General features: G+C 40.0%; 1 protein-coding gene across 4 annotated transcripts; it reads right to left on the bottom strand.

Moving 5' to 3' along the window:
- Positions 1-9: 9 nt before the first annotated feature.
- Positions 10-27657, bottom strand: SDAD1 (SDA1 domain containing 1). Of its 4 annotated transcripts, none has more exons than XM_060012346.1 (22): positions 27485-27657; positions 25112-25216; positions 24545-24643; positions 22447-22557; positions 20421-20492; positions 20232-20332; positions 19206-19263; positions 18603-18677; positions 17338-17439; positions 16038-16107; positions 14931-15034; positions 13253-13310; positions 12088-12146; positions 11400-11476; positions 10059-10156; positions 9876-9952; positions 8949-9078; positions 7369-7463; positions 7087-7277; positions 6895-6979; positions 5534-5695; positions 10-1598 (listed from the first exon to the last, which is right to left on the bottom strand). In XM_060012346.1, the coding sequence occupies exons 1-22, from the start codon at positions 27572-27574 to the stop codon at positions 1497-1499; spliced, it is 2121 nt and encodes a 706-aa protein (XP_059868329.1). In that variant the 5' UTR covers positions 27575-27657; the 3' UTR covers positions 10-1496. The 4 variants fall into 4 exon arrangements, 3 of the variants coding, with proteins under 3 accessions (XP_059868329.1, XP_059868331.1, XP_059868330.1); XM_060012347.1 differs by lacking the exon at positions 10-1598 and adding an exon at positions 1614-3711; XR_009519524.1 differs by lacking the exon at positions 10-1598 and adding an exon at positions 3687-3711 and having other exon boundaries at positions 5534-5633.
- Between the last annotated feature and the right edge of the window lie 219 nt (positions 27658-27876).

The raw sequence follows: 27876 nt of genomic DNA, 5'->3' as shown, positions 1-27876 counted from the left end.
GTGGCTTTCTTCTTGGGCTTTTATTATTCCCCATTTTCTTACAAGTGTAATTGGATTACACTATAAGTATTTTTATATTTTGTTCTTTTATAATAAGCATTTCCTATTGTAAATATTTTAATGGTTGCATAATATTCCATCATATGGATAAATCATAGTTTATTCAACCATTTCTGGATTAACAAAACAACAAAAACAGAATCTGCAGAAGGAAGTAAAGTTACCACCTCAGGTATGTGCTATATACAAATATATGGTATTTAAATAGTACAGAATTAGCTATGCTCTCAGTTTTTGTTTTTGTTTTTTTTTTGCGGTACGCGGGCCTCTCTCACTGTTGTGGCCTCTCCCATTGCGGAGCACAGGCTCCGGATGCGCAGGCTCAGCGGCCATGGCTCACAGGCCCAGCCGCTCCCCGGCATGTGGGATCCTCCCGGACCGGGGCACGAACCCGTGTCCCCTGCATCGGCAGGCGGACTCTCAACCACTGCGCCACCAGGGAAGCCCGAAAATTTATATTAATCATAAGCTTCAAAAAATTACACCAACTTTTAAACCTTTTATGATTCAGGAATTCATCTCCTACTGCTGCCCTGTTCATTGTTAAGTACCAGTGAGTTAGCAAACAGGCATTTCACTGATGCCCCTAGCCCTGTGCTGTGCCTTTTTTATACAGTCATTTTGTAAGTCTATTTCCTTCACTGGATTAGAAGTTTCTATATGGCAGGAACATTGTGTTTGCAACACACACAGCTTCTAGCAGAGCGCTTTGCACACGGTGAGCATTCAATAGACATTTTTATATTTCAAACTAGTTCCCCCTAAATGGATAAGGGGTAAAACAAGTATTTGTAGCAATGGCAATTGTTGTTTCAAGTATATTAAGCAAAAAAACAAGAACAAAAAAACCTTGATATCTTTTTTTTTTTTTTTTTTTTGCGGTACGCGGACCTCTCACTGTTGGGGCCTCTCCCGTTGTGGAGCACATACCCCGAATGAGCAGGCTCAGCGGCCATGGCTCACGGGCCTAGCTGCTCTGCGGCATGTGGGATCCTCCCGGACCGGGGCACGAACCCGTGTCCCCCACGTCGGCAGCCGGACTCTCAACCACTGTGCCACCAGGGAAGCCCTAGATATCTAATCTTTGATGAGAAATTTACTGAATGCTTTCTTTGTGGAAAATACCATGCTAAGTGCTTATAAACGTTAGTTGTCAAAATTCTCAAAACAATCAATGAGGTAGGTGGTATTTTATTTATTTATATTTTTGGCTGCGTTGGGTCTTCGTTGTGTCTTCGTTGCTGTGAGCAGGCTTTCTCTAGTTGTGGCGAGCAGGGGCTAGTCTTCGTTGTGGTGCACGGGCTTCTCATTGTGGTGGCTTCTCTTGTTGCAGAGCATGGGCTTTAGGTGCGGGCTTCAGTAGTTTTGGCACACGGGCTCAGTAGTTGTGGCTCGCGGGCTCCAGAGCTCAGGCTCAGTAGTTGTGGTGCATGGGCTTAGTTGCTCCGTGGCATGTGGGATCTTCCCAGACCAGGGCTCGAACCTGTGTCTCCTGCATTGGCAGGCGGATTCTTAACCACTGCGCCACCAGGGAAGCCCTAGGTGGTATTTTATTTACAGAGAGAAGACAGACAGGAGTTATATCAGATATTCAAATATTTGTTGAGCACCTACATACTGGGCACTGAACTAGCATCAAACAGCATAGAAGTCTGCCTTCTGTGGAGCTTATTTTCTAGAAGAACCTGGTAAGATCACATATATATCAGTATTCTAGATTTACACATTACTTTATATATATTATGAGTTTGGACAATGTGAATTCATCCCTGAAATGGACCCATTCTCAGTGTTGACAAAAATTTGAGACTAAAAAGCTGAAGTTCAAACCCTGGTGACTTCTTCAATGTATAAGTCACCCTGAAGGTTACTCTGCCTTTGCTGGCAGCATCCTTGTGAGGATCTGACCTCCAAATTTACGGTAAACAGAAAATCTTCTCAAGAGAAGACTTATAAAATAATAACAGGAACCTACTACAGGATTAAGGAAGTAGAAGTTAAGGCTATAGCTTTTAAAGCCAGATACCTAGCTTCCATACAAACCTCAGTTAAGAGTAGTAGAAGAACAGAAGTCAGAACACAGAATGGACTGGGCTCTTGGCAGCTAAGTGGGGTGGGAAAGTCTAGGGGAAGGATGGAAGTTCCAGGCATCATCACAATTCACACAGCAAAGCTACACACCCTAGGTAGCTGGCCATTTTGAATTTTATTTACTTCTCTCTGGAGCTAGACACATAACGAGACACCCAGTTCAAAAATGCAAAGAGAGAAGAGAGGAGTTTCAGATCTGAAACGTTCAGACGTGCATCGGACACTTCCTGTGAATCGCTGAAGCTGCTGGGGGTTGACTGAGGGCTCCTCTCACTAGGCCAGTGCAATTTAATCAATAAACCGCAAGGTCTTCATAACTAATCCCCAGTGTATGGGGCGTCTTAGGAAAAGTCACAAAGTTTCATTCAAATAAAACTGAAGTTGAACTGAGAAAGTGAACAGAAGACGCTGGAAAAGGAGTAAGAAAAGTGGTTTTAGAAGCTTCTGAGTGGGCAGAAAATTGCCTTTTCCTCTAGCTTGAAGCAATTTCCCCAACTACCACACTACCTAAGAAATCTGAGACAAAGGGCACCAAACTATTTCCAAACGCAACAACTTGCAAACAGCTGACCACGGCTCTCGTGCGGTGACCCCTGAAATCTACTCAAGCACACCTAGTGAAGGGAAACAACACGCACCACTCAGCACAGAGTACCTATTTGACATTAGAAACCTTTTATTGAGTGAGACATGGCAAACGGTGGGATGAAAATATTACAGGGTGAAGGAAGGCTGAGGAAACCAATCTAATTTCTTTTTCCTCTATGAAAGAATGAGCAGCCCAAATGATGAACTGAGGCCACTCCAAGATTACTATTTATACGTAAGGCAATGTAAAAAGCAAGGTTTTAACCAAAAAGCCAGTATCTGGCATTAAAAAAAAAAATTACATCTTTTGGATGGATGGACTAAAAAAGCTATATTGTCTACCCAAAATCTGTACAGCAGGGACCTGTTTTCAGCAGGTAAGCCTATTTACAAGTAAGATCCTCTTACTCTTGTAACACTGTCCTGTTTTAAGAGAATATATAACTCCCATCCCCTGCAGAGTTAGTCCATAAGGCCTCTGTGACCCCATAGAAGCATGAACCTATCTCTACTAGAGAACTATTTATACAACACTGTAAATACACAGATACATACTTGCCCCTCGCCCCATCCTACAAATAGGCTATAAATACCTTGAGTGAGGAGTTGTGGCTCATTCAATTTTATATCTTCAGTGACAATTAATAGGCACTCTCTCTCTCTCTCTCTCCTCTCTCTCTCTCTATATATTTTTTGCATGAACACTAAATGAAAATGATTTTACAACACCATTACTGTTTACATTTCAAACATTCCCACCCCTACCCATCTCTAAAATAAGAACACCAGAAGCTACCAAGTTTACTGTGGTTTTCACAATATAGTGCTTTTGGACTTTTTAATGTAAACATTCTAAATGTACTAGTTTTCAGAGTAATGACAAGAATTTAGCATTCTCCCTGGAATGGAAAACTTGCTTGGAAGTTACTTCATTCTTTTTCTCTTTTTCAAGAGAGCATCTCGTAACGCCAGCTGGAAGATTAAAAAAAAAACGTAAATATGATCTACAGAAAAAGACCACAGGACCAATGTTCACAGCAAACCTATGAATGTCCTTATAAAGTCTTACAGTTCCCAAAAGAAAACAACAGAATATTAAATAAAAGATTATTAAGAATAAACCCAAATTATAAAAAGAAGATAACCAAGGTCAACGTATACATCTTAAGTGTGTGATGGATGTGATTCCATTAATTCCCAAGCAACCACCACTCTCTGAGTCCTAGAAACTTTAAAGCATTTTTTGGGGTGGAAGTTGCCTGGCTCTAATCAAGCTTTTTGAATTTTATGACTTTAAGTTACTGACTCCTTGCCTTTAGCTCAGATCTGGGTCTTGGTATGTCTTTGTAGATATGCAGAGTAACTGGGATGCTTATGGTAGAAAAAAAAAAAATCAACCAGTGCATTTTAACCTAATTCGCGTGGCTAAGAAGGTATTTCTCAGATTCAGCTATCTATGTCTTATTTTCTCATTTGTAAAGTCGGTTTAATCACAGTACCTGTTCATATTGTTCACATGAACTATAGCACATATCCAGTGAACCAACTTCCTCTTACAAAATTCTTCAATCTTTGAGAGAAGTATTTTATACTGAAAGAGGTACTGACAGGAACAAAGCAAGGCTTCTCTATCGTGCCAAAAAAAAAGCATGCTAAAAAATAGAGGAAGTAGGGGCTGGGGGAACACCCCTAGATAACATGTAGCAAGGTCACAAAAACCTCAGAACGAAGCAAGGCCTGCCAACTGGATGGTCATTACTTCCTCAACCCAAAAATCTTATAAAGGGCAGGGGAAGGATAAACTAATGAATTTAATCAATTCAACCACGCATTTAAATTGAATTGGCAAAATTCAGACTATTTAATGGCACCCTTCCTTTCACCTAAACTTTCAACAAATTCTAATCAAAATTACTGCCACTTTATTACTTACATAACATTGTTGAAGAGCTTAGAACTAGAATGATTAAATAAACAGAGTTAGTCATACTGACTTGGTTCCCACACCTATGGAGCCCTGCCCTGGAGAGCTGGCTGTCACATTCAGGCCTGGGAGGCTCATCCTTGGCTTGCAATTTAGGAACGCTGGTTCAGAATGTGGCACTATTTTTCCCTTGACCTGACTTCCTAGAGATTCTTCCTAGTACATTTAGATATACATTCTGGTACATTGGCAGTAGAGGAGGATATAAAAACATAAATTTGTTTTACTACAATGAATTATGAAATAAGCGAGCCAACAGAGCAGCACAGGACTACCCATCAAAGACTGAAAATGGATAAAACACAATTCCAAAGGTCTGTAAACATAATGGCTTTGCAGAAGGGTACACAGAGAAAGGATCATGCCAACAACAGAACTGTTAGTTTGTACTGCTTTCCTGAAACTGTTACTGAGATATTACCACATATAATTATTGCTTTTTGGAAAAAAGTACCATATAATAAACACTCAAAAATTATTATTCAGTTAATTTCGATATATTTCACAGATGCAATGTCAAGAAAATTTTAGCATAGGAATGGACCTCAGAGCTCATCTAGTTTAAACTCCTTTATTTACAGAGGAGGAAAATCGCCTCCCTTTGGTCACACAGCCGAATCTCAACAAAGTCAGGTCTAGGATTTACAAGCCCTGACCACTTTCCACCTCTCCATGCTCTCCAATAATGCACCCCATTAATCCTAAGACACACATAATACAAGGTTTTAGAAGGCACAACTCCACTCAAATGTAGAGAAGTCTTAGAACAACAATATCACTCTACCCAGTCATGCTTCAAGTTGAGCTCACCTGCTTTTCTCGGAAGGAACGCTTATTTTTTGACCGGACGTTATGACTATACCGCATCATCATGAAGTTCTTCTGTTTTTTCTTCTCCTTATTCGTGGAACTGGAAAATGGATTCATTTTGGTTTTTCTCCTCACAAATTCTTTTCGGTCTGTTTTTCCAGCCTATCAGCACACACACACACAAAAATACCACTGCAGGAGTTATCTCATCAACACACACGTCTCCTCTGTGCCAGCTCCGCTGGACGCCAAGGACACTAAGGTGGAGGGAACACACAGTCACTGCTCCCCAGAGACTCAGTTCAGTCTAGGGGAAGAAATGACCATGATGTGTTGTAACTGGGCAAGGCGAGCTCAGTGGAAGAAAGGGTTTCTTAGAGGCCAGAGGAGCCTAGGAGAGAGGGAGACCCTGTGAGCTGTTTTTTGCAGGATGAAGGCCTTCCTGGCGAGGAGGGAAGGAGGGAAGAGTAGAGCATTTCAGGTAGGAATAGTATATGCAAAGTTGCGGTGGAGAAAGAACATGGGTTTTCAAACTTATCTAAACAAGTGTCAGTACAAATGGAATAGAGGGTAATGTGGAGCCCATTTGGAATGGCGTCTGAAACAAGTCAAGGTAGAGAAAATGAAGCTGGAAAGGTAGGCAGGCTGCAGCCGCAAACAGCCACAGGACTTGCCTGAGGCAGCTCTAACTGTCTCTGGCTTTTCTTTAATGACTAAACATTCCCCTGCTTTTCTCATAGCTCTGGTAAATGCACTGAGCCTCCCTGAGACCGTGAGCATACAACTGGGCCTTTCTGTGCTCCACAGCTTGTCTTAGACGGTGGTTACATATGTGGCTATCAAGTTGTTAAAACTCATCTAACTGAACACCTCTTATCTGTGCCTTTTATTCTATGCTAATTATACTTTTATTTAAAACATTAAAATAAAATACTGCAGGGACTTCCCTGGTGGCGCAGTGGTTAAGAATCCGCCTGCCAACGCAGGGGACACGGGTTCAATCCCTGGTCCAGGAAGATCCCACATGCTGCAGAGCAACTAAGGTGCTGCGCCACACAACTTCTGAGCCTGTGCTCTAGAGCCCGCGAGCTACAACTACTGAGCCCACGCACCGCAACTGCTAAAGCCTGCGCACCTAGAGCCCGTGCTCCACAACAAGAGAAGCCACCGCAATGGGAAGCCCACGCATCTCAACGCAGAGTAGCCCCCGCTCGCCGCAACTAGAGAAAGCCTGCGCGCAGCAACGAAGACCCAATGCAGCCAAAAGAACCCTGCAGTTCTGTGCCTATACAAGTTCTGAGGCATATTTCACTTTATCTGCTTTCTGTTTAGACAACTAGGCAATGACATGCCCCACTCACCATTGCAGTTGCTAGTCTTGTCTCCTTGTCAGACTTTGGCTTTTTATGAAGGCGTTCAATGTCCCGAAGAGAAAGTAACTCACCCCTGGGGTGAAGGAAAAAACGTAATATGTAACAAGGATGGAATTCCTTTTCCTAATACTTTCATAATCACGTGAGCTGACTGAAGACCTGGTGTACACACTGTCTTACCTGGGCTCCTCATCACTGTCTATTTCGACGTATTTCCTCTTTTGGGCTTTCCCAGGGGCAGCGTCGAGTTCTTTCCTCATTTGGGCCATTCGGATTTTCTGGAAGTCTTCCTGACTTAACACTCGGCTAGTGCTGACGGCGGCGGCTTTGGCTTTCCGCTCCTCCAAGGGCATGCTGTTCAGCTTCTCAGACTTGAAAGGACACAACACAGGCTTAAACGGCTATTAGCTCCAGTGAGGGCATAGCCCCTCAACACTGAGAAAAGGACATTTTAGGACTCACGATTTCTTTCTGTTCTTCATCGGAAGAATGGTGCACGTCAACCCATTCGCCATCAGAAACTGCCTCGTCACTGAGACTCGTGTTTTCCCACTCATCTGTGTGAAAAAGAGCACCCCATTAGCACCCACTTTATGTTGAGTGTTCATGGTACACTGAGATAAATCAAGCAAAAGAAAACTTAGGTAATGAACCTCAAATAGATGCTCACCAAGAATTGAGCAGTATTACTGTTAAATAAACCACATCAATTTAATTAAGTCAAGGAACGGAGAATAACCACTGATCAATTATCCACCATGAGCCGAAACTTTACAATCTTTCTCTAACCCTCGTGACTCAACAAAAGAGGAATAGAGTCCAGAGTTAAGTAACCTGCCCCAGGCCACACTGCTAGAAATGCAGCCTACACTGAAATTAGGAAAAATCATATATGACTCTAGAGCCTACATTCTTTCCACCAAACTAGCCATGTCCATCAGAACTGTACTTGTACATTTACAGTGGCCACATACAAGTTATTTAACTTGTCTAAGCACATTTATACATTTGAGAAATTAGTTAGAAACAAGTCATTCAGAGAACCAAGGTAGAAACTTTTGGTTGTATAAGAAGCTTGTAGACACCTCAGTAAAGAGGTATCAGAGATCCTAACGGAGCTACCACAGTAAGCTTTCAAAATGAAGGATACCTGCAGTCTCTCAGCAGATGCCCATATTCTGTAAGACAGTGTCCCAGCTCTTAGGCATGGCCTACACAGCCACTCACGTGAGGCCCCACCTCTATCCCTAGTCTCATCGCCTTCTGTGCATCACCTTGTATCCTACATTCTAATAGTTTCCTAAACCCTTCAGTACTTTGCTCACAGTTTGCCTGGAAAGTCTCCACTATACTACCATTGCTCACTAATCATTCTCAATACGGCTCATGGGTCACGATTTCCTTGAAGCCTTTGTTGAACCTCTGAGGTGGACCTGACCTCTCTCCAGCCCTTATACCCCACTCCAATCATAAATCCTGTTAATGATTTATTAGCTGTTTATGAAAGACCCTCAAGGACAAGAACCATATCATTCCTCTTTGCTTTGACAGTGGCTGGCTCATAGCTAATGCTTACGAAAGTTTTGTTGAAATAATGAAGGGATGAACAGGAAGAAGAAAGGACCCTAGCAACCAATGCAGTAAATGCTAACCCCAGAAATGAGAATGGAGTTCCTCAAGCATTCTTTGACCAGTTCAACAAGCATTCTCCGTCAACAGGAGGATCGCTATAGACTAATCTTCATTATTTTTTCTAGGCAACAAAAGAAACCCATTATCTTTCCCAAGTGTCAAACAGCATGCCCTTGATAAGGGGCAGCCAATCTGAAGGACATGAAAAGGCACTTCCTACACCAGAATGTAAATTCTCTCAGAGCAGGACCATGCCCATTTGACCTTCAGTGCCCGTAACAGGGCGTGGCACATAGTCATTACCAGGAAGCATCTGCTGGATGAATGTCCAAACAATATAAAGATTTCAAGATTAATACAGATATAGTAGGAGTGATTTTGTCCTGAATAATGGTGAAACAAAAATGAACCTTCATCATCTTCAGCATTTTTTTCTTCTTTTTCAACTTCCAGAACTTCTGCTCCTGGAATGTAATCTTTAGCATCTAGTTCTCCATATTCTTGCACTCTTGCTTCTATGGAGGCCTCTGTAGGCTTACCCTAAAGGAAAGGAAGTAGTTTTTAATGAGGTGCTTAAACTGCAAAACATTATTCATGAAAAGGATTCTCCAGGATTATGAATTGAGAGGGAGAATCACAAAAAATGGAAGCAATCGAATGACAAAAACAGTCCACCAACGTCTTGGGTCAAAGTAAATCCCCCAGACAGAACTTTGCCCACTGTTTTCTTGCTTTCTTCTTCTATTTTTTTTTTTTTTGCGATATGCGGGCCTCTCACTGTTGTGGCCTCTCTCATTGCGGAGCACAGGGTCCGGACACGCAGACTCAGGGGCCATGGCTCATGGGCCCAGCCGCTCCGTGGCATGTGGGATCTTCCCGGACCGGGGCACGGACCCGTGTCCCCTGCATCGGCAGGCGGACTCCCAACCACTGCACCACCAGGGAAGCCCCTTCTTGCTTTCTTCTGATCCACCTCAGGAAACTTCAATTAAGTCTTGAGATCTCTCCTTCTGTTACATACATGCATCTTTCTCTGTCCCAACTTGAAAGAGGTAGTATCTGGTTAGGGAATAGCCTGTTCAATGCTGGCATCAGTTACTGACTTCAAACAGTCTAACAGGTCTATAAGAGTCATTCAACCTCAAACAGCATATACCAACTATAAAACTGTTAAGCAAAAGTATTCAATCAATTTTATTCTGAGCTTAAAGAATAAAACTACATGTATCACCAATACTCCTAATGGAAGCATCAGAAATACTCAAACTCAAATTGTAGGAAATTATCCTCACTTTCTGAGACCAAATCCTTGATCAACATATGTATGCTTCACCTACCCGGAATTTCTTTTGTAACATCTGAGGATTCAGTGTTCGGAAGAGCTGAATCAAAGTTCTAGCAGACATCATCACATCTGGAAAATAATACCTTTAATTAGAAACTTCAGAGCAAAGAGTCTATTGAGGTAAAAACGAACTACTCTGTACTCTTTGATCTACTGAGAATAACACACCACTTACTCTTATCTTTGTGTGTTTTATACTGAGCCAGGTCTTGGAGAAGTTCTTCAGTCATGGCTAGAGGACATCGAGCTGTTATCTCTTTTATAGCATTGATTCTAAAAAAGGGAAAAAAATAAATTAAAACAAACAAAACACCCCCCAGCAGTTTCATGTGGTTCAACCTAAGAATATTTTCTAAAAAGACTAAATCAAAAGGAATGTAAGTTGGGTTTTATAGGTCTTAGGTCTTTAAAACTGCAGCATGGTAGAGTGTGAGGGTGGGGAGCCTCAGAGGGCTTTCATTCCAGACAGTTTACTGCCATTTCCTCTACTAGAAGAATAAGAAACAGTGTCATCTCTGTAAAATACAGGCGTACCTCAGAGATATTGCAGGTTTGGTTTCAGACCACTGCAATAAAGTGAGTCACACATATCTTTTGGTTTCCTAGTACATACAAAAGTTATGTTTAACTATACTGTAGCCTATTAAGTGTACAATAGCATTATGTCTTAAAAAGTACGTAACTTAATTAAAAAATACTTCATTGCTAAAAATGTAACCTTCATCTGAGCCTTCAGTGAGGCATAATCTTTTTGCTGGTGGAGAGTTTGAAATATTGTGAGAATTACCAAAATGTTACACAGAGGCATGAAGTGAGCCAATGCTGCTGCAAAAATGTCACCGATAGACTTGCTCCACACAAAGTTGCCACAAACCTTCAATTTGTAAAAAAAACGCAGTATCTGTGAAGAGCAATATAGCAAAGGGCAATAAAAGGAAGTGTGCCTGTATATGATAGCAGCATCTATTCGCCAACTCTAGGGGAGATAGTACTAGGTCAAATAAGGAAAAGTTAAAGGTCTTTAGGGCTGTTATCCCAGCAATATTTTCCAAGGGAGATACAAAGCAGCTGTTCAGCATACTGCTTAGGTATCAGGACAGATGAATCGTCCTTAAATTAGTGTCACACTCATTAAGTGCTTTTGAATTAATCAAAAGGGCCACTGAACCGCCTTGGGATTAAAAAATGATTCCATAACGAATCATTTGTTCCAGGGAAGATAGGAATTCAGGGTAGAAGACAGAAGAAAAACATTTAGATTGCCACACAAGCATTCATTTGAAAGAGGCACAGCTAGTTAAAAAACAAAATGTTGATTAGAAGGGCAAATATCTTTTCTCTGGCTCAAAATTCTGACCAATAAATTAAAAATACCAAGCCTGCTGAGAAGACTGAAGTGTACTTTAAACTGTTTTTGCAGAGAGCACATAATAGATGAAATTTTACATCCTGGTAATGGAAAGCAAACCCAGTGCGTTACGACCATACCCACTGCCTACAGCCACATTCTACATACCCTACTGTCATGACCTCTCCAGAGTTCTTGTCGGTTACAAAATTGTTGGCCACAGTCATGAGCAATGACTGCATGATCTGAACAGGAGGGAGAGAAAGGATATGAGTGCTGGTAAAACGTCTACACCTACTCAAACGCTTGACGATGAAGGGACCATAAACTATTACAGTGGAAAAACAGCCCTCCGCCTTCGGTTTGGGAGTTGGAAGGATCAAGACTGAGGAAGACTGAAAAAAACATTCCACTCTGGGTTTCAGCCTTCTTCTTAGCTATCCTCAGATTAAATGTGGCTCGCCTTTAATATTAGTTCTCAACATGGATTAAAAATTGCTTTGACCCACGATCCTCCAACACTATTTGAATCAAAGAAAGAAATGATCAGTTTTGAATAATAATCACTATAAATTCACTGATATTCTTGCCCTCCCCAGCATAAAATTTGGCAATTAAACAAAACCAGAATTCTCAACAACTTGTCCAAAATAAACTTTACTTTCTACAGTAAAATGTTGTTACTTCTATGAGTAAACTTCTATGGATATCTCCTTAAGAGCTAGTGTGTCTTCTACTCAGTTTCAAAAAGGCAGGGAGGACGGTAATCCCTGTGGGAAAAGCCACCATGATATACTTAGTGGCAGGGCTACGTATGCACTAGATCCTGACAGAAATGAAGTTTAAGAGTTCTCACCTCTGGGGGTACTAAGTGATGAGATGCCTGTGCAGCAAACAGAAGGATCTTCGTTACTTCTAAAAAGGTCAGAGATGGGAAAGGCCACAGTCAGTTTATTGCCCTGCCCTCAGGACCACGGCAAACATGGCCAGCACACGCTGGCCGTAATGCTACTGCTGCTTCCTCTGCCCCAACACCCAACCCCGACATCTGCATAGCTCACTGCCTCGCTTCCTCCTGGCCCTGCTTAACTGCTGCCTTATCAAAGTGATTTCCTGACCACATAATCTAGACAGAACCCACCCCAGCACTCCCTACTGTCCTCACCTGCTTCCTTTTTCCTCAAAATACTTCCCGTCACCTGGACATATTACACACAGCACTCTGTGGATCTTCCTCTAGAATATAAGCTCTATGAAGGTGAGGATGTTACTTTGTGTTCACTGGTGTCTAATGCAGTGCTCAGACTAGAAATCACTCAATCAATGAATAAGTACAAACACATATATACACACACTCCCTTTAAAGGGGCAGTATGGATAAAGAACAAGGCCTCTGGCAAAACAAAGAAGTGAGGTGAAGCCTAATCAGCCACTGTTTGCTGAGTGATCTTGGTCTTTTTTTCTTTCTTTCTACACCTCTCAGGATTGAAGTGAGGATTAAATGAGATGACTGTATGTAAAGTACTTAGCACAGTGCTTGGCTCATGTTGAATGTTCAATAAATGTTCATTTCTTTCCTATCTTGGTTCAAGTTCAAAGGCAAAAACAACCATCTCTTCCTTCCTGCTTTCATGTTGCTTTTAATTAAGAATATAAATGAGGGCAATGAAAGCAGTAAGTTAAACCCTGGTATCTATAATGAAGTTACAATAAATAGTCAAAATTCTTTTTTAGAATCTTTCACATGAGTATTTATAGTATTACAAAAAGACTTGCTTTGAGAAACCAACACTTTGTTTTGGTGCTTTTCCCCCCCTCAAATAATTGTTTCTTAAAGTTGATAAGGAGAACAATTACCTCATGGCAGAATCTGGAAAGAAAACCTACAGGTTTCTCTCCTTGTCTCTGAAGCAGAACACCCTTCACTCCTAACTCTTGTCTTTAGTATTAATTCCAGAACAAAAGACTCTGGATGGTTAACCCCAAGGCCACCAAAGGAACATGGCAAGTGGAAGCCTTACCTCTTTGGTGGGGCTGCAGAAACCTCTGCACAAAGGGGTAGAAGTTGAAGAGAAAAAGCTGTGGAAAGAAGAATGCACTGACTTTAATATATATCTAGCTGAGCTGTGGAGTTTCATTTCTCCATGATGCAATTATATCACCAAGCTCAACTAACTGGGAATCATTTTTTTACTTTCTTTTTTTCTCAACAAGCATTCATGCTACAGAATGATTCAATGTGCTGTATTAACCAAAGAAAGGAAGGCCTTGTTGCTATCCTATTATGTCAAGGAAGAAGGAAGTGTACTCAGAATAAACCAGGGGGTGAAAAGGCAGTCAAAAAGCAACTTTCTTTCAAAAAAATTGCAGAACCAATTTTTTAGTCTTCAAAGATAATAGTAACTCAAATCTGAATAGTGCCTAGTGTAATCTGATCACCAAAAAACCCACAGTCTAGTTTTGTTATGGGATACCAGTCCAACCACACTGGAGGAATTACTCTGAGCTCCATATTTTAGACAGAAACCACTAACACTCTGGAGTCTACCTAGATAAAGGAGACAAGGATCCAGTTATTAAAGCAATTGTAATCTTTAACTTCAAGAAGAGAAACTCTGGAGATGGCCTAGCCTTTTTCAAAGTTCATCATGTGAGAATAAATTTTTTTCTATTTTAGCCACAGAGCAAAACCAGGACCAGAGAAGTAAAAGGGAAGACTTGGGTTCAATACAGAGATGAGTGTTCAACTGTAGCCAGCTGTGAAACTCCAGTATCATTTCCATCAAACCATGCTTGAATTAAGAATCACTTCTGCTTTTCCACTGAGCTCAGATTCAGTTGTGACTTGAAATTGTTGCACAAATGTAACAAGAATTGACCTGGTAATCCTGCTTTAGAACTGCAGCCCATGTAGAAAAAGCAATTTATTCACCAAAATGTTAACTTTTTCTTAGAGAAATGGAATAAGTGCATTTGTTCATTTGTAACTTGATATAGGTCTATACTGTTTGATTTTCAATGAAGGAGCCTGTTTTACTTCTTGTTTTTTTTTTTGAAGAAAGCAACACATTCAGTGATGATCAGAACAGCACTAGTTATAAGAGCAAAACTATAGACAACAACCTCAATGGTCATTTCTTCATGGGCTGAATTTCTGGGCATCCCTCCTTTTCTACAATGGCAGTTAGTCTGAGTATGTGTGTGGTTTCCATATGTATACACAATATATATACATTATACCACCAAAGACCTCTTGCAGTCTAATTTAATATAAAGTGAATGACCAGAGAATTCAGCTTTGCAAACATGATCCTCCTGCTAGAGTGGGCTGGAAGTCACGAAAGCTATGAAGGGGTAAACTGTGAAATGTAATAACAGTTGATAAAAATATGTGGGCTCTGTTGGCTCAGGAAAATGTATAAGTGAAACATAGATAAAATAAAATAAAAAGTAGAAAAACAGAAAATAGTCTGTCCATAAACTGAATACATGTACAATTCAACATCCATACTAAGTGATAAGAAAACAAAGTGACAAAAACAGCTATTTTCAGAGTGAAAGATTTTATCCCTTTGTAAACGGTATGGGTTTAAATGGTTTGGGAGGGTAAAATTAAGCCACTGCTCTACCTTACTGTCCTTTTACCAAGAAAAATTCCACTTCTAATATCCATCAAGAGAAACATAATGTAATTCAAACCTCGTGAATTCCCACCAATCTGGAGATGAGGTTCATGAGCATCATCTTCACTTCAAACCTCTCCTTAGAGCTCTCTAGCTGCTTCAGTAGTTTTTCTGCAAAATCTGGAAAGGAGAATATCAGAGAAGTATACTGTGGGCCCATGGTCTATACAACATAATCTAGCAGGTGTAGAGAAAAGCAGCAGTTTGGTCACTGACTCTGGTATGGCTGTGCCTGAAATCACTCTGCAGAACCAGGATGGTAAACACAGCCGCATGACCGAAGGTGAAAAGACTCACACACGGGCAAATATACCTTCAGTGGTGCCCAAAGTTAAGTCTTAAGGATTTCCAAGATTTTTAGCATCAACATCTTGAGTTACTGTTGACAGATGCTCCACTTATAGCTCTCTGGGGCCCTGCTTCTCAAAGTGTGGTCTGCAGACCACCAGCAGCTGTCCACCTAATAGCTTGTTAGAAATACTGAACTGCAGGCCCCACCCCCAGACCTACTGAATCAGACAGAATCTGTACTTTAACAGGATCCCAAGGTGATCAGTATGTGCCTTAAAGTCTGAGAAACACGGACCTAGAGGAAGCGTCGGCAAACTAAAACTAAAATACAGAGAGCGTTTAAAAGCCCCACTGCCCAGCCATACCCCATATCACCTAATCGGTCTCTGGGAATAACAGGACCGAAGTACCAGTATAGTTTTATAAATTCCCCAAGTGATTCCAATGTGCACTCTAGTTTGAGAACTAGTGTTCTGAACAGGGTTTCCCAAACTTCTGGTTTCCACATACCAGTTAAAAAAAAAAGGGACTAATAAAAGATTGTCAATTTTTCATTTGGTCAAGCACAATGTCTTATAGTACAAGTACTATGTTATTAAAGACATGAATTGCAAAGAGAGCTGTTCCTCTATATTTTTCTTATTTTGCTGTGGATTGGGAATCACTGCTTTGGAATAGAATTCTCTAGGCTACAACCAATAGGTAACAACTAAGCATTCACTGATTGTCTATTAAGTGCCAAGGATTTTATATTCCCTGGTAACCTTGAAGGTAGGAATCTAAATAGGCAGATAAAGCCAACAAGGAACTTGGGAGGTCATAATTATAGTACCTTGGGGATCATGAATCAAGTGAATAGCTGAAAAGTTAAACACCTCCGGTTTTTTCTTCTTCTTTTGTTTCTGAAAGAAAGGGAGAGGAAAACATTTACATTCTGAATTACAGTGAAGAGGCCCTTGGGATTAAATGTGCTAATGTGCTAAAAGGCTGTTATCAAGTCCATTACACCATTTATATTTATTTACTTTCCTTATTTTTTTTTTTGGCTGCATCGGGTCTTAGTTGCAGTACACTGGATCTTTTGTTTAGGCATGCGGGATCTTTTCCTTACGGCATGCAGTCTTCTCGGGTTTCTCTCTAGTTGTGGCACGTGGGTTTTCTCTCTCTAGTTGTGGTGCATGGGCTCCAGAGCATGTGGGCTCTGTAGTTTGCAGCACACAGGCTCTCTCATTGAGGCATGCGAGCTCAACAGTTGTGGCATGCAGACTTAGTTGCCTCGTGGCATGTGGGATCTTAGTTCCCCAACCAGCAACTGAACCCAGGTCTCCTGCATTGGAAGGTGGATTCTTTACCACTGGACCACCAGGGAAGTCCCCATCACACTAATTAAAAAGAAAAAACAAAAAATCTTTGTTCCAAAAACCTTTCTTGCAACTAGAAGAACTAAAGGTGGTTTTTAAGATTAAACCTTGGGGACTTCCCTGGTGGCGCAGTGGTTAAGAATCTGCCTGCCAATGCAGGGGACATGGGTTCGATCCCTGGTCTGGGAAGATCCCACATGCCTCAGAGCAACTAAGCCCATGTGCCACAACTACTGAGCCCGCACACCACAACTACTGAAGTCTGTGTGCCCAGAGCCCGTGCTCCACAACAAGAGAAGCCACTGCAATGAGAAGCCTGCACACTGCAACGAAGAGTAGCGCCTGCTCGCCGCAACTAGAGAAAGCCTGTGCACGGCAATTAAGACCCAATGCAGCCAAAAAGTTCTAGCTATTAGCACCTGTGAGACTTAAAGAGATTTGGAAATATGAACATTAAAAAACACACAAGGACCAAATTAATGACTTTCAAATAATTATTACAAAACAAAATGTACTTCATTTGCATACTCTTCTGAGAAGACATCGTGATCAAAACAAATGAATTTAATCAAATTAATTTATTCAAGCCATAGATCTTGGAGAGCTGAAAACATTTATTCATCTAAAAAATTAGGGCTTAAAAAGTCATCACACATTTCTAAGTCCTTCAAAATGCTATTTTCTCTATTCCAAATGCTTAAAAGCTTTTCTAAAGAACACATATTCTGCATTCTAATGATTCTTATCTCATTTCCCAGGTACAAGTCTCACCTTGAGGACTTTCATAGCCTTTTCCAACTTTTTCTTGTTTTTGGAGCTTTTCTTCCCTGTGGCATACTGCACTAGCAGGTCTCTTGCTGTTGGTCCTTCATCCTGAAGAATAAACTACTTTGTAAAACTATAAACAAGGAAAATCTGCATAGAAGCAAGGAATAACCCTTTTAATCACTTCTTTCTACTTATACTCTTTGCATGCAGCTATTAAAAATAAACACAACTTTAAAAATTCAATAAAAAACAAATTTGCCTATCTGCAGGAACAGGCTCATACCAAGATTTTCACTGCAACACTGACTTCTGTTTTTATTTTGCTTTTAGTTTTTATTGAAGTATTAATATACAGAGAGAATGCAACTTTGTTTTTATTTGAAAAAGGAAACTGGAAACAAATATTTATCAACAGGGAAATGCTTAAACTATAGTACATCCATTTTCTGAAATATTATGTGGAGGTTAAAAGAATGAGGTAGATCTATATGTACTAGTAGAAGAATATCTAAATGCACTGGTACATCTATATATGTCATCACAAAGGAAGCAGGTTGCAAAATAATACATATATTATTTATATGTTTTAAAAACAGACCACACACATAAGACAATATGTATATACATCCACACAGAAATGCATGGGAAACGAAATGGTTATCTATGAAGAAGGAACTGGGAAGTGCAAATAAGAAAGGATCAAGATAACTTTTATCTATAGTATCTGAAATTTTATACAGTAAGAATGTATTGTTCATACATTATTTACTAAAGTAATAACAAAAGGTGTTATCCCATATTCCAGTACTCGTTACCAAAATGCTAAAATGGGAAGGGAATTTCTTTTTAATATTAATAAAAAATATTTTTTAATAAAGAAAATTTCATGACATCATAAATCCTGATTCTTCCTTTTAAAGATGCTGTACTACCCTTCTCCCTTTCTCCACTCTAAACTTCGATGATGTCAACACTCAACCTCAAAAATATATTGGCAGTAATTTTTATTCTAAGTTCATATAGTGAGATATAGGTATAGCTTTAGCACCAAGAACAAGGTTGAATGAATCTAAGTTTTATTAGTTACTTAACCAATCTTTCTGAATGTAAGTGACAAGTTCTAACTAGAATAAAATCTCAGCATGGCAGAACTCAATAAAGGATAAAGGTAGCATCTAAGTTTCTTTCCAACTTTTACAATCTGTACTGAAAACAATAATAAAATCTGCTAAACTGTAAAGTTCAGAAGTATCTATGCTTAAACTAACCTCAGATTCTGAGTCACTGTCCTGTTTCTCCTCTTCATCTTTTCCAAGGAAGAATGTCAAAGCAGCAACTAATATCTAAAGACCAATTCAAAGTCAATTACTCATCCCAGCTTACAACAAAGAATAAATACTTTTGTCTATATTTTACACATGCATATGAACTAGGATCTGAAGAAAAAAAAAAAAAGAACGGTAGGATTTGGGCTCATCTGTCTTAGCCCGGCTCTACACAGTTGTTATCCTTCAAGTAGAAAGTCAGGAACTTCTACATGCCCCCACAAGAAAAGTGATATAGCCCCTCTAACAGAAAGTCAACCAAGTCCTTAAATTTCTTTCAGCTGTGCCTGAGTCCAATAAAAGAGCAGTCAAGAATTACAGAGGAAAACAAAATAAACGCTAAGGCTATCGTTTAATACCAAGCATTTTAAAAACTCATAATTTTGCGTGACTCTTCTAAAGCGCAGATAAACCAGGGAAGCAGCCTAAGCACAAGCAGCACGTCCGCACACCACCTCTTCCTTGCATACCCATCTCCTTCACCTTCTAGCTGGAGAAGCGGGCTACTCACAGACAGTGCCTTCACACAGCCATACACGTGCTCACCTTGGTGACCTTAGAGAAACATGCCGTGGTGATCACATTGACAGTTTTGGCATCATTCCTGGGGGAAGACAGTTGAGTGTTTTAAAGTGAATTTTCATTCGACTGTATTGGACAGCACAGACAATGGCACAAAATAAATAAATATTTCTAACATGTTAAAATTCATAGTTTGTAATATTTCAAAAAGTCACGGGTTGCTAAATAGTCAACTACAGGCAAACATTTAATTCAATTTTAGCCCAGTCTTGTGTCAGAAAATTATGCAGCCATTCAGATGTATTTTTTGAAGAATTTTTAATGACATAAAACCTACTCAAGATAACTGGGGGCGGAATAAAAAACCAATAAAAAACTACAATACAGCAAAATTCCAACCATACTTTAAAATTCACATTAAAGAAAAGACAGGAGGAAATAGCATAAAATATTAACTGATTATCTCTAGGGGGTGGGACTATCAATAATTTTAAAAAAAAACTTTCTAGCTTCTCCAAATCTTCTGCTGCAATGAATATTACTTTTATATTTTAAAAAAAATTAGTGAATAAGAAAAGCAAAAGACATGAGTTGGGACACTGTACCAACAAGCCAAAGTTTATGAAACGTGATAATTTAAGTATATAAGGTAAATTGATTTGAAAATCTTCAGAGAGGCAGAGTAGAAAGAGCCCGAATTTCAGTCAGACAGATCGGGTTTGAATTTCAATTCTGCCTTTTACCAGCTACTAAACTTAAACTTATGAACCTATGGGTTTCATTATCTATAAGGCGGGAATAATCCCAAATAAGCTACATTACACTGTTCTGAAGGTTGAATGAGGTAAGGCATAGTGCAAGTGTTCAAGAAATGGTAGTCAATATTGTTATTAGTCATTTGGATTGCCTCCATATTTTTACTTCCAACTTAATCTACGGCAGAGATATATTAAAGGGCTCAAAATCAAGAAAAATATTTGTGTATGTGTTCTGTGGCAATTACAAATGAATAAAAGACTATTTCGAAAGAGACAGGTACATAGGTATTACCAGATGTTTCTTCTGTAGAGTTCAATCATCACATCCAAAGATATCTTGGCTGCAGTTGCATTGCTATCTCTTAACATGGTATACATGAAATTCTGCAATACCTGAAGAAAAAGAGGAGAAAGAAGACTTAATAAACTGCACGATACTGTAATACAATGCTGCAAACATGGAAAACAAAAGGGTACTTACTACATTCACTTTATTGTTCTTGTGTTTTGCATTTATATTCTTGATATCAGTCACAATATGAGTATATAAAGTCTGAGGAAAAGAAACAAAAACATACACACATTAACCAACATTTCTAACCTTGCCTAATTTGGAGAGAAATATAAATGTACTGGAGGATTTAATTTTGCCCACTTTTCATTCTATCACAAAAGAGACCAAAAACAAATAAAACAAACAAAAAGAAGCAGGTAAAGCAAAGTGAAAGTTACCCTCAAAAGGTTAAATATGAAGTTATATGACCCAACATTTCCACTCCTAGTTATATATCCAAAAGAAATGAAAATAAATTTCCAACTAATGTTCAAATATTCATAGCTGCATTATTCATAACAGCCAGAAAGTGAAAACAACCCAAATGTCCATTAATTGATGAGTGGATAAACAAAATGTGGTATAACCAGACAATGAAATATTATTTGGCAACAAAAAGTAATGAATACTTACATATGCGACAACATGAATGAACTCTGAAAACATTAAGTGTTTTCACTTAATTTTCACTTTCACTAAGTGAAAGAAGCCAGTCACAAAACAATTACATATTATATGATTCCATTTACACGAACTATCCCAAGTAGGCAAATCTATAGAGACCAGAAGTACATTGGTGGTTGCCTAGGGCTGGGACAGATGGGAAAATGGAAAGTAACTGCTAAAGGGAATGGGGTTTCTTTTGAGGGTGCTATAAGTGTTCTAAAGCTGACTGTGGTGATGGTTGCAAAACTCTGTGACTACACTAAAAACCCCTGAATTGTACATTTAAATGGATGCATTGTATGTGAATTACATCTCAATACATTTGCTTTTTTTGTTTTGTTTTGTTTTTACAAAGGAAAGTCGGGGCTTCCCTGGTGGCACAGTGGTTAAGAATCTGCCTGCCAATGCAGGGGACACAGGTTCGAGCACTGGTCTGGGAAAATCACACATGCCACGGAGCAACTAAGCCCGTGTGCCACAACTACTAAGCCTGCGTTCTAGAGCCCGCGAGCCACAACTACTGAGCCTGTGTGCCACAACTACTGAAGCCCGTGTGCCCTAGAGCCCATGCTCCCCAACAAGAGAAGCCACCGCAATGAGAAGCCCAAGCACCACAACAAAGAGTAGCCCCCGCTCGCCGCAACTAGAGAAAGCCCTACACGGCAACGAAGACCCAATGCAACCAAAAATAAATAAACTTTAAAAAAATAAATTAAAAAAATAAAAAGGAAAGTCCAAGCCCCTAACTGCATGCAAGACAATATTGAGATTTTTACAAATATCAATGGTACCCAAAATATGCTCCCCTGGATCACTTTTATTCACAAGTTAGTCCAAGAAGTACAATTGCTAAAATCAAATGGTTGCAGTCTCTTAATATTTTGAAAAAAAAAAAAATTTTTTTTAAGTTAATGTATGTAAACTTTAGTTTCTCTTTCTTAAAATTCTTTCATAAATCTTCAACTTCTGGTCTTACTTATACAAGCAAACACGAAGTCACAGGGAAATATTAATAACAAAAAAAGTCAGTTTTGGGGGGAAGAGGTTGGGAGTGGTTACAGCCACGAGTGTCCAGTCCATGCTCTGATTTAGCTGGTCAGTACAGCATAGAGGAAAAGGGCTTGGGTTCTGGAGCCAGGTTCCCTGGGTTTATGTTCCTGCCTCACCACTCAGAAGCTGTGTGACCCTGGGAACATCACTCTCTCTCTCTGTGCCTCAGCCTTTTCATCTATAAAATAACAACAATAACCCCTATCTCATGGCACTTTGTGAGTAAACGAATACGTAAAATGCTCTGAAAATGGTAACCTAGCAAAAAGTAAACAATAAATGTTAGCTATCACCATTATATTGCATGCACACAACGGTCAATTTTTTTCCTATCAAAATTATTCTTAGCTGTATCCAATAGTATGAAGCATGAAGAGACTCCAAATGCTATACGTTTCATGTCACTGCCAGGAAGAATGAGATATGGAGCGGAGCGGGGAGTGATTTTGCTCTTTACCTTTCGAAGAAGCTTATCGTGGCAACGCAGAAGTTCAAAGAAGAGTTCTAGCAAACTTGATGGATTGATGAGATTCTTATTTCTCAGCAAGATCAAAGCTTTGCAAAATGTCTCAGGAAGGAAAAAGAAACATACTATAAGATAATGATAAAGTTAGGATGAGAAAATGGAGCAAGTATATCCCCAAAGCACTTAATGTCTTCTATTAACTAGGCATTATTCTAGGCATGGGAACAGAACAGTCAAGTCTCTGCCCTCATGGAGCTTACACTGGGGGTGGAGCAGAAGAGGGGACAGGCAAGCAAGTAAGCATATCAACAGGTATACCTCATATAGGAAGGAAATAAAACAGGGTAATAACATTAATACACAGTGACTACAGGAGGGCTCCTTTACACAGGAGGTCAAGGAAGGGTCAACATAGAAAAACGCAGTGATCAGTAAATCCACAGAGATAAGAAAGGTGGGTTACAATAACATAACACTAAATTGGGATAATCAAACTGAATTTGTGACCTTACAAGGCATTCTTTTGAAATACAGTTTGTAGTAAGAACGGCCCAATGGTAGTTGTAGCACCCTTGCTTCCCACCAACTTTCACAAGTACACTCTAAAGAGCAATGCTAATTATACAGACTCAATCCCTTGCTTCCTAACAACGTCCTAATTATTTTTAAAAACCCACTAGTCATCATAAAACGCTATAAAGAAATATACACACATTTAGTTATTTAATAATGCCTGCAGACCAATCTGGTTGGGTACTGTTAGCACACAAAACTTAAAGAAGACCTAATCACTTGGAAAGACACTAAGTCTCCACACTCAAAATCTCAAATCTGTATGGCCCACAAGGACTTGACCTAAGTCTTGACCTAAGTAAAAGTCTTCTGTAATGGTTCAAGTTTGAAGCCTATTAGGCTGTGCTGCCAGGTCCCATGTCCCAACTGAGAGTTAATCAGAGACTCCAACCTTGGTTTGTCTGAGATGGTATTCTTTTTTTTTTTTTGGCCAGAACAAATTAAGATAATCCTAGAGAAGTATAAAAATTGAAGAATTACAGAAAGCCTGGGAAAATGCAAGAATAAGAAACAAAGTTGAATCTACAGACTTAGCATTTTTATAAGTTTTGGTAAAGGATATTAGTAGGTTTTGAGATCATAATATTTGTGTAAGTTCTACCAGCTGTAAAGGTGTTTGAAAAGCTGATATATAAAATTTGAAAATGCCTCTGGTTGGGTTCCCTAGAAGCAGAACCCAATTTATTACAGAGGTCAGTCCAGGGTGTGCTCTCTTCTACAAGGGAAGTAAAAGAAGCAGGATAGGGCAGAGAAAAGCTGGGCAAGGATGTGTCCTTGGCTGGAGACTAGCTTTAGTCTGATTACAGAGAAGCCCTGGAGCACAAACTGCAACACAAAGTTGGACCTTGGGAAGGGTTGGGCTTTTGAACCTCTGGGTTAGTCAGATACCACCTGTGGGCTGGGAGGGCCACTTCCCAGGTGCTAGGGCTCCCATTTAGCTGAAGACAGTGCTCCAGAGAAAGGGCAGCTGGGGGCCATTAGCAGCCAACATTCCCCGCGGGTGGGGGAAATGGGAGCACTGGCCTGGTAAAGGGGATCCCAGACAGGACCCAATGTCAATCACTAAGGTAACAATGTTTAAATGCTCAAACTGGCCAATTAATAGATAAATGTCTAAACTAAGCTTTATAAAAACTATAGGTTATAATTAGGGTTCTTCATGCATTTGAGATTTGAATGACTAGAAGGAATCACCTAATCAAAAAAGGGAAAAGAGCATCTTGGCAGGGTTAGCATACTGGTAGAACTGAGAGATCAGAGAGAGGAGTGCAGCAGAAAAGGAAATGAGGTCAAAAACACAGGAAGGAAGCAAATCATGTAGGGACTTACAGGCTAAGTTAATAAGTTTGAGTTTTATTCTGTGTAAATGAGAAGCCACAGAAGGATTTTAAGGTACGGGTGACACACTGATTTACATTTTAGAAAGATGTTTAGATGACAGGCTGTTCTCCTTTAAACACATATTATACGCACACGGGAACACAGCACAATTTATCAATCCAACTACTGGTCCTACCATTCGGAGATCTGGATCCAAGACAGTGTGGTTGTAGGAGAGAAGATCTTTCAGCTCTTGAGGAAAGTTACTTAAATGTTCTGGATAACAGTGACCAATCTGTAACAAAGCAAAAAGGCTCTTCTGAAGTTTTTCTTTCTCTCCTATGATTCATATGCACATATTAAGGATGTCCTGCAAAAGGAGAATAAAAGGCTATGTTTCATAGAAGTAGATGGCTCCAAACCATCTATTTTTCTTCTACATGCTAATCTCTCTGACCCCTTTCCTATTTCCTCTAGTCTTAGTAAAGTATGTGACATGATTCAGAATCTGCTTTTATGATGAATTTGAAGAAAACAAATAGTTTGAAAGCTTTTTTGCTCCAGTTGGTTCTGTGAAAAGCTCTAGTGAAATCCTCTAACTGAACATAAGGAGGAAATAAAATCTGCAAAAAGGGAAAATTAATTTTCTTTTTTAAATTAAGTTTCCACTCCCGAATGGAATGAGGTTGGGTGTAAGTGAAAAATATTCTGCAAGCTGTGTGCAACAACTGGTCTTCGTTTTACTCAAAAATTATCTTCTTACCTGTGCCATAAACATCACCAGCTCTGCCAGTTCTTTGCTGGGTTTATTTGGTTGTAATTTGAAAATCTCCACATTGGATTTGTAGTGATTATACTGCTGTAGAAACTGTAGAAAAATAAAATTTAAATTGGTCACCTTCTATTATAAGACTTTCTCAGTAGAGAATTAAAAATTACTTAGAAATCTTTGATAATGGCATTGAGAAAAAGATGTGGCAAAGGTATGTAGAAACACTATGTTTTCCTTATCAGAATTCTTCAAAATGAGTTTTGAAAAATCTGCGCACATTTTGGGTAATCTAAAGACCCTTTCCCTTATCATTAGAAATTTAGGTAGTAAGGTATAAAGAACAGTGAAACAAGAGTCAAAAACTCAGATCTGGCTCTCTACTGCCATTTACTATCTAAATGACCGCCTACTATATTGTCCATGTATATAGAGCACTAATATCTGCAGAAATATGTGAGTCAGAAAATGTAAATTATAATTCAAGTACACAAAGCTCTCCAGTCAAAATTCCCCTTCTTTTAAATAATAATTATGATTTTATCCTGGAGTTCTAGATAAGATGTGTTAACAGGCAAAAGCAACAGACACACAGAAATAATAATAGTTTCCATTTATTCAGCACTTGCTACGTGCCAAACTCATCATGTACATTATTTCATTTAATTATGTTTAATCCTAACAACAACCCAACAATCTAATGTTGGAACTCACAAGGCCTCAGTTCCACACCCTACAGCCACTCTCATGCCTAGGCCATGGCTTTAAACTATGTGTATATGTGTTAGATAGAGTGATAGGGAGAAAGGAGGAGAGGGGGAAGGGAAGGGGAGGGGGAGAGAGAGACACTCAGAAGGAGAATGAGTATTTCTTTCTTTCTTTTTTGTTTAATTTGGCTGCTCCAGGTCTTAGTTGCAGCATGTGGGAGCTTCGTTGTGGCCTGTGGGATCTAGTTCCCTGACCAGGGATTGAACCCAGGCCCCCAGCATTGGGAGCGTGGAGTCTTAACCACTGGACCACCACGGAAGTCCCAAGAATGAGTATTTCTTTATATTACCAGCCCTAACTGGTTCAGTGAGCTCCAAATTGAGGTACAATATGTGTGAATTTGCAAAAATATTTGTTAAGTGAATGAAACAGTAATCCTCTGTAGGTATTATCTCCTTCTCACAAATTAAAATACACGTAGGCTCAAGTGGTTAACCCTCTCTAGTCACACAATTGGTCAACAGTTGGGCCGGGATACGGAGTTAAGTTTTGAAACCATTGCTTTTAAATACAGCGCTGTACAGACTCTCAGCTATTACTTTGGCTAATGGTTTACAGTGCTTTACACATCTCAAAGCCTCACCTATATTACTTAACTTCTTGTATTTGTTCCTTAGTCTTTGTTTCCACTCTCTTGAATCTTTGGAAAGTCTCTCTCTACTGGTGACCTAAACCACTGAGACCGCTATTTGTTAAAATGTATTCACATAAATATTTCTATGTGAAAATCTGGGGGAGGAGGGAAATGAGAAGGGCAATCAAAAGATGAATAATTGTGTTAGCCATCTGCACATACAAGTAACTGAAGCAAATACCTGTTTAATGCCGATCAGAAAAATGGGTGTCTGAAGAAAGCACTTGCCAAAATAATGTAGCAAAATCATCACTTTCATTTTGTCATTTCTCAGCTCAAACACCTTTAATGTTCACAATTTGTATGAGGTCAGTATACAAAGCCCCTCACGGTCTGGACCTAATCTAATTTTCAACTTCATCTTTTCCTGACGTAAATTCTCACACCCAGGTCATGCCAGCTTCCGATGAGACTGAATCCTGTTTTTTAACTAGATAATACTAAGCTCTTATGTCTGTCCCTTATACTTGAGAATACTCCCTCCTTCCCAACACAGTCCATGGAACAGAGCGCGGGCTCCCGGAAACAGACGTCGGAGGAAAACAATCTAAACAAAAGTTTCATCCACTGTTACAGACTAATTCCATTTAGGGGTTTCAGAAAAGAAAAGCCTTGAGAAACCTGTCTGGAAGTCAGAGGTTGGGGGTGGACCATTTGTCTCTCGACCTCAGTGACATCGGGAGATAACCCCTAAAGCAAAAATGAGGTCTTTTAAATGGTGTTTCTGTGGCAGCAGGGTCTATGGAGCAGGCAGAAAACCCAGACGGGCAGCAGATTTCAAAAGGTGGGGAACGAACCCTGTGGCATGTCTCTCCCTTAACCCCTTTTCTCCTCTCGAGGAACCCCTGAACTTAAGAGCAGAACACGAGGCGAGCCAGGATCCCTGCTCCACTCCACGCCTCCCTCCAGCCACTGTCTCAACCAGCCGCGTCCCGGCTTCTAGCCTCACCGCGCCGCATTCCTACCTCCTCCACGTAAGCCGGCGGGTCTCGCTTGATCAGATTCTGTAACTGCGGCAGGTTGCTGGGCAGCTTGTTATTGTTTCTGCTAGACATGTTAGCTGCTGACTGGCTCCGCGACGAGCAGTTTTAAAAACCCACACCGCTGGCAATTGCCGAGAGTCCCAGCTACGGCTGGGAGTCGTACTTCCGAGTACGACCGGAAACAGCACATGGGTAGTTCGGCCGGCGGCGCCATCTTGGCGCTTAAAGCGAGCTGGACTACGGGAGCCTCAGAGTGTCAAACTTACTCTCACGGCGAAATGCTCTATAGTGGTTTTTACGAGGTTTTTGCTTTTTTCCTCGATCAACCGCTGCTACTGTCTAGCGTTCCTGAAATAGTCTGAAATGCAAAGACT

The sequence above is a fragment of the Delphinus delphis genome, chromosome 5 (assembly GCF_949987515.2).
Source record: "Delphinus delphis chromosome 5, mDelDel1.2, whole genome shotgun sequence".
NCBI classification, from domain to species: Eukaryota; Metazoa; Chordata; class Mammalia; order Artiodactyla; family Delphinidae; genus Delphinus; species Delphinus delphis.
Note: the sequence above shows the minus strand (reverse complement) of the source record. Positions and strands in the feature narration are given on the sequence as shown.